The sequence below is a fragment of the Macrobrachium nipponense genome, chromosome 40, assembly GCF_015104395.2.
Source record: "Macrobrachium nipponense isolate FS-2020 chromosome 40, ASM1510439v2, whole genome shotgun sequence".
Lineage (NCBI taxonomy): Eukaryota > Metazoa > Arthropoda > Malacostraca > Decapoda > Palaemonidae > Macrobrachium > Macrobrachium nipponense.
In genome coordinates this window covers 20421225-20427577 of record NC_061101.1, presented here as the reverse complement: position 1 = coordinate 20427577, position 6353 = coordinate 20421225, and the positions used below count along the sequence as shown (strand labels likewise).

The window sequence follows — 6353 nt, the reverse complement described above, 5'->3', positions numbered from 1 at the left end:
GATTAATTACAAGTAGATCTGCTTTCCTAACGAGAAAATCAGAATCTCTGATCATTTTCTTGCAATACACCAAGATGACTAAATAAATAGTTGAAGATTAACCATTAAGATTTAACGACTATCATTATACTATATGGTTTAAAACAACAATCTCTACATTTGAAGGTAAATTAACTGTTCCTCGTGGTTAGCTGACATTTTGCTGAACGACCAGAGAACGCACTGAAAGGCAGAGAGCTCTTTGTTCAGTAAGACAATGTAAATATACGACTCCCTGAAGCATATTCCCGAAATGTAACCGAGTACCGAACCTTCCCTGAAAAAGCGGGACGCAACATCTTGTAAACTAACCATAGAATCTTCTTGAAAAATAATCTCATTATGTTTCCCACACAAAAAATTACCGCCAAGCCCTCGCTTCAGAACTAACCTAACCTAACCCAACCTAACCTAGGAATATGGCAAGCAATCAGGGCTGCTGCAATACTATAGTAAATTCCCTCAACCGTGCATCTGATGTCTAGGCCAGTCCCTTACGACGCTCCTGATTGGCTGTTTGTAAACCAATCACAGGGCTGGAAACTCTCATTCTCTCTCGAGAGTTCACATAGGTAGGATGTATGTTCCACCTCACCTGAGGGATATGTCTTTCAAAAGTTTCCCTTAGGAGAGGTGGAACATACATCCTGCCTATGTGAACACTCTCGAGGGACTGTGAGAGTTTCCAGTCCAGTGATTGCCTTATCAACAGCCAATCAGGAGCGTCTTAAGGAACTGGCCTAAACATCAGATGCACGGTTGATGTGAATCTACTATAGTATACATCTCGGGAATTTGCTTCCCGGAACCAAACGTCACGAGCGAATCCTGCCACCTAATGCATTATTCTTTTACACGACAAATGCGCCCCCCCTACCCCCCCCCCCCTACACACACTCTCTCTTTATCACTGCTTAGAAGATAACGACGGACATAATTATTCCCCAGAGGGAAGCAGCTCCTTCAGTGAGGACCTGTGGATAAATGCCTCTGGGATGAGCGCAACGTTCTGGGCTGATGGAGTCGTCACGGCGCTGGTTGGTGGTGTTACCTGTGGATATCTTAAGAAAGACAGCAACTTTCTCCTGAAAACGGATAACTGCACTCAAGCGAAGGCAATGCTCTGCAGGATTCCCAAGCCCCAGTAACTTTAAAAGGTAAAAACGCCATATGAGTGAGTATGAGGAAAATCAGACAATTAGTTTTTATTATATAGATGAGCTTGATGTTTAGCCGCTATGCTGCGCGGGACAGGTGGGTGGATGTGTTGTGTCTCCCCTACCCTCCCGATCCCCTACCTATCCCACCCGGTCCGGACAAACAGGTTTGCAGGAGGAAGGTGGATGTGTCATGTCTCCCAACCAAGGCCCCACCCGAGACGGACAAACAAGAAACATCCACTCAGATTTTATTATTGTAGATTTTATTATACATTTTAACATAGGTTTAAAGGGTGCATGGGCCAAAATAGGTTGAGACTGGGCAACGTATGATGTTTAGTGGTATTACTTGCAACGGCCTTGCATTTTCGACTCAAGATCAGAATAATCTTGGGGATATCAACCTACAGGGAAATTAGAAGGGGAAACCTCATTAGTACTTATAGAAGCAGACGAAAATAAGTAAAAGCGAACAAAAGGCTGACCGACTTTTGAAGGATAAAAAATAAAAAGGAAATTGTAGTAAAAAATATGTGGATAAATGCGAGTTCTTACTTTTGACACATACAAAGTCAAACAAAGAGTCCCGCAAGCAAAACTAAAAGGGGTTCGAAGAGGAAAGTGGTCTTTAGTAGTTTCTTAGAATTGAATTGAATATGGAATTTAGGCCAAAAGCCAAGCATTGTGACCATTGAGATCATTCACCGCTGAAACGGAAATTAATGGTAGGAAGGCTTGAAAGGTGTAACAGGAGGAAAACCTCAAAGCAGCTGCACTATGAAATAAATTGTTTAGGAGAGGATGGAAAGTATGATGGAAGAAAGAGAATATGAAAGGAGGTACAGTAAAAGCAATGAAAGAGGTTGCAGCTATACGGACCGAAGGAACCCTGCAAAGAACATTAAATAATGCCTACAATGCTCCGCATGAGGTGCACGGACGGCACTATCCCACACGGGACAGTTTATTATTTGGAAATGGAGAAAAAGGCACCTGGTTACTCTCAGTTAAACGAAGGAAAATGTCGGTTGTCACCTTTGTAGGCAAAATGAGAAGTGAGACAAAATGGTTGCTTAACATGATCTTTCCCATACTTTCAGATGCAATTCACTCTGCAACGTGACCTTCGCTCCAGGACGAACCAGCCACTCCAAATGGGGCGCCTCGATACTAATAAAGAAGCATAACGCCCATCTTACGAGATACGTTCATCGGCGCACACGAAACGATACGATCTACATCCAGCTGTTAGGAAGTCTTTTAAGTCACATATTGCCACTTATTAAAATCTAATTCCTTTCTTTGCCGATGCTTCTTATTAATATATCCACCAGCATACTGTATTTATATATATATATATATATTATATATCTATATATATATATATATAATATAATATATAATATATGTATTTATATATTAAATATATATATATACTTATATATTTAATATATATGTTATATGTTATTACTAATTAAATACTATCCTTATATTAATATAATATAATATATATATTCTATAATATATATATATATATCTATATATATATATATTATATATATTATATATATATATATTAATATTTATATATATATATACATTATATATATTATAATACCATCCATATATATATATATAATATATATATATAGAATATATATATATATATACTGCGTAATTAAAGATAATCCACTATTAATTAAATCTTTAGATACAGATGTCATAAAGAGAGATCCACAGTGTCTCGGTCCTCCAGTCTGACAAATGGTTTTGGGAAAACATGATTCGCACATGACATGTTCAGCAGAGCTTCAATTGTTTGTTCAGTTTAATGGTTTGATGTTAAATGTTTAATTACAGTAGTTGGCTCTGAAGTGCTTGTATTATTTTTGCCTTTAATAAAGCAAATCACTTGGAAAATATTTGACTGAGAATCATCAATTAAATAAAAAATTAACACGTGCTTTGAGCAAAAACACAGAGAGAACACTAGATACAAGCGAGCAATGTTGGCTTGCAATTATAGTCAATCGACCGACGACGAAAAGACCTAAAAGGTACACTGACCAATGTAAATTACCTGCATAAATTTAATAATAGATATGACATATATAGAATATATATATAATATATCTATATATAGATATAATATATATATATATATAAGTTATATATATATATATATATATAGAAACTATAAAGTCAGGTTTTTGCCACGAAGGAAAAATGAAAAGAGAGATAGCAAAAACCTTTATTTATACATAGCATCACGTTTTATATACTTCGTGATCAAGTTATTCATATGTAATGTATATGGTTTATATATAATTATAATATATATATATATATAATATATATATATATATATATATATATATATAAAATAGAAAGAGAGTTTTTTCAGCGTTTTCATTCATGCACACGTCTAAATTTACAGTTATTCTGAAAGTTGATATCCTCTTAAACACATAAATCAACACACATTATGATATATATATACTATATATATAATATATATATAATATATATATTATATATAGATATATATTATCTATCTATATATATATATATATATATATATAATTTAATATATATATATATATATATATATATACATTTATATATATATATATAATATTTTATATATATTATTATAGAATATAATAATAGAGAGAGAGAGAGAGAGAGAGAGATTATTTCTACGAGTGAATTCATATATAATTCTAATTAGAAGTGAATCTAAAAGTAGGCATTCCATTAAACACATATACCAATAATACCTACAAAAAAAACAGGTACCCCGTTTTCCAATTAATTCAATATGGCACACTAGCGTCCCACGTGAATTTTCCTGATAAATTTATGTATACATGATTAGTTCTGCGGGTATTATGTCATAACTGTTCAAGTTCATTACCAAAAACCTTTTAAGTGAAATCCTAATGAACGAAACTAAGAGGTTGTACTTAGTTACGATTTCTGGCATCTTTCCACGCACCACTGGACCGAAAAAGAATGTGTTTTTTTTTTTTTTTTTTTTTTTTTAGAGCTTACGCAACGCTTACATAAAAGTGACCCGAGAGACGCAAGTTTGGCCGAGGAAGGCTTTCCTTCTCTATGCCAGTAGGCCACCGTAACTTCATTCGTCTGTAGGTATCGTAATCCCAGATGACCAAGGAGTTACGTTATCCAGCGTCTCGGCCCTTGAATGGAGAACAAACACCGTTCACGAGAAAAAGGAATTCGGTATGAATGGCGCCATGCTTACCCAACGTTTGGGCGTTCCTCCTCCGGAGCTCCTTTGTGCCCGCTTTGTCTCTCCGTCCGCCCTCAGATCTTAAAAACTGTTGAGGCTAGAGGGCTGCAAATTGGCATTGTTGAATCATCCACCCTTCAATCATTAAACATACCAAATTGCAGCCCGCTAACCACAGTAGATTTTATTTTATTTGAGGTTAAAGGCAGACATAACCGTCTTCTGGGAACGATGTAGGATAGTCCACCACCAAGCCGTCGTGAAAGTTTCATGGGCCGCGGCTCATACAGCAACATATCGAGACCACCGAAAGACAGATCTACTTTCGGTGGCCCTGATTATACGCTGTAGTGGCTGTAAAGCAAACTCGATTGGGCCCAAGAAACTTCGGCGCTACTGTTCACTCGTTTCTTCTTGGTAGCTACTCCTCAGATCAAGCGTCTCTCCTTCCTCCCGATGTCTCTATTAGCCGAGTCTCCCACAAGGGAGAATCACAAAGAAAACGACGAAGGCAAAAATTCGTACCATAAAAGATTGGGAGAGCGGAAAAGGGCAAAAGGGTCACTTGGAGTGGGTGGGCCATCTCCAAGGTGAGTACACAGCAAAACAAAGACGCATAGACTGAAATGGTAGGCAAAACTCCATACTAGGGGGCCCCGTAGGAAGGTAGTTCCGTCAGTGGACCTCATGCGATCCACTGTAGGCATCACTTAAGGTTCTTTGCAGCGTGCATTCGGCCCCTAGCTGCAACAACTTTCGTTCCTTTTACTGTACCTCCTTTCAGGTACTTTTTCTTCTTACTTTCCACCCTCTCCGAACACTTGATTCGTAGCGCAACGGCTTTGAGGTTTTCCTCCTGTTACACCTTTCAAACCTTTCACTGTCAATTTCCATTTCAGCGCTGAATGGCCTCATAGATCCCAGTGCGTGGCCTTTGGCCTAAATTTTATATTCAACTCAACTCATACGAGGGGGAATAGAAAGGCCTTTGCTAACCCTGCTAGGGAGTTCGTCATTTTATGACAGCGACGACCCAGCGAAACTGACTGATTGTCATGTCGCAGTTGTGAGTCTGCGGTATGATGTGAAGTTTGCCCTGAACCTGCGACATCAATCGTATGACTGTGAAGAAGACTGATAGCTGTTTGTATGGCGTTTTTACGATGCCTGGAACCAGTGGTTATTCAGCAACGGGACCAGCGGCTTTACGGGACTTACGAACCACGTCGAGAGTGAACTTCTATCACCAGAAATACACATCTCTTACCCCTCAGTGGATTGTTTACCCCGAAACCCAGTTATGACAAGTTATTTTCTTCGTTGTGCAGAACAATTTTACCCGCCATGTTGCGTCATTATTATGATACTGAGCAATCTGTGAAAACACAACCGAGTTAAAATGAAACTTTTCCTTTGCAGAACAGCTTTTTAATTCATGCAAAATGTACGTTGCAACGTGAAGATAAAGTCTTTGATTCTTGCTTGAACATCCTTAGGCTTCCTCCTTTTTCAAATCCATTCGACCACTTTTCACAAAAAGGAATAAATAAATAAAACAATAATTTAAGGAAAAATAAACTGGCATTGCTATTCATCTCGGACACGTGACATGTTCCTATATAATTTGAAGACGATGGCGATTACCGTTTTATTCCTACCGAGAAGTATGTTGCACAGCACCAGTAATGATGACCCAGTATAGCATATCTCCGCTTTGAACCTATTATACGTTGTGCTACTTGAAATGTGTTCTTTTCACTTCTTGTTCAAAAGAACAACAGTCAACAATCGTCGACGCAGCAAGTAAGCCACGCGTCCTAATTGTTTTAAGAGCAAGTCATGGGGCTGAGGTCACCGATGCCATAAGGCCTCATGGGCCGAGGTCGATTCCAAAGAAC

General features: G+C 37.9%; 1 protein-coding gene across 1 annotated transcript in view; it reads left to right on the top strand.

The window, feature by feature from the left end:
• The window catches only part of LOC135212312 (uncharacterized), a 28265-nt gene extending 25741 nt beyond the window's left edge, over positions 1-2524 (top strand). The window contains exons 6-7 of the mRNA XM_064245730.1: positions 988-1196; positions 2300-2524. Of these exons, the coding sequence (XP_064101800.1) occupies positions 988-1187 (200 nt within the window). The 3' untranslated portion in view covers positions 1188-1196; positions 2300-2524. The remainder of the gene's footprint in view (positions 1-987; positions 1197-2299) is intronic.
• Positions 2525-6353: the final 3829 nt, after the last annotated feature.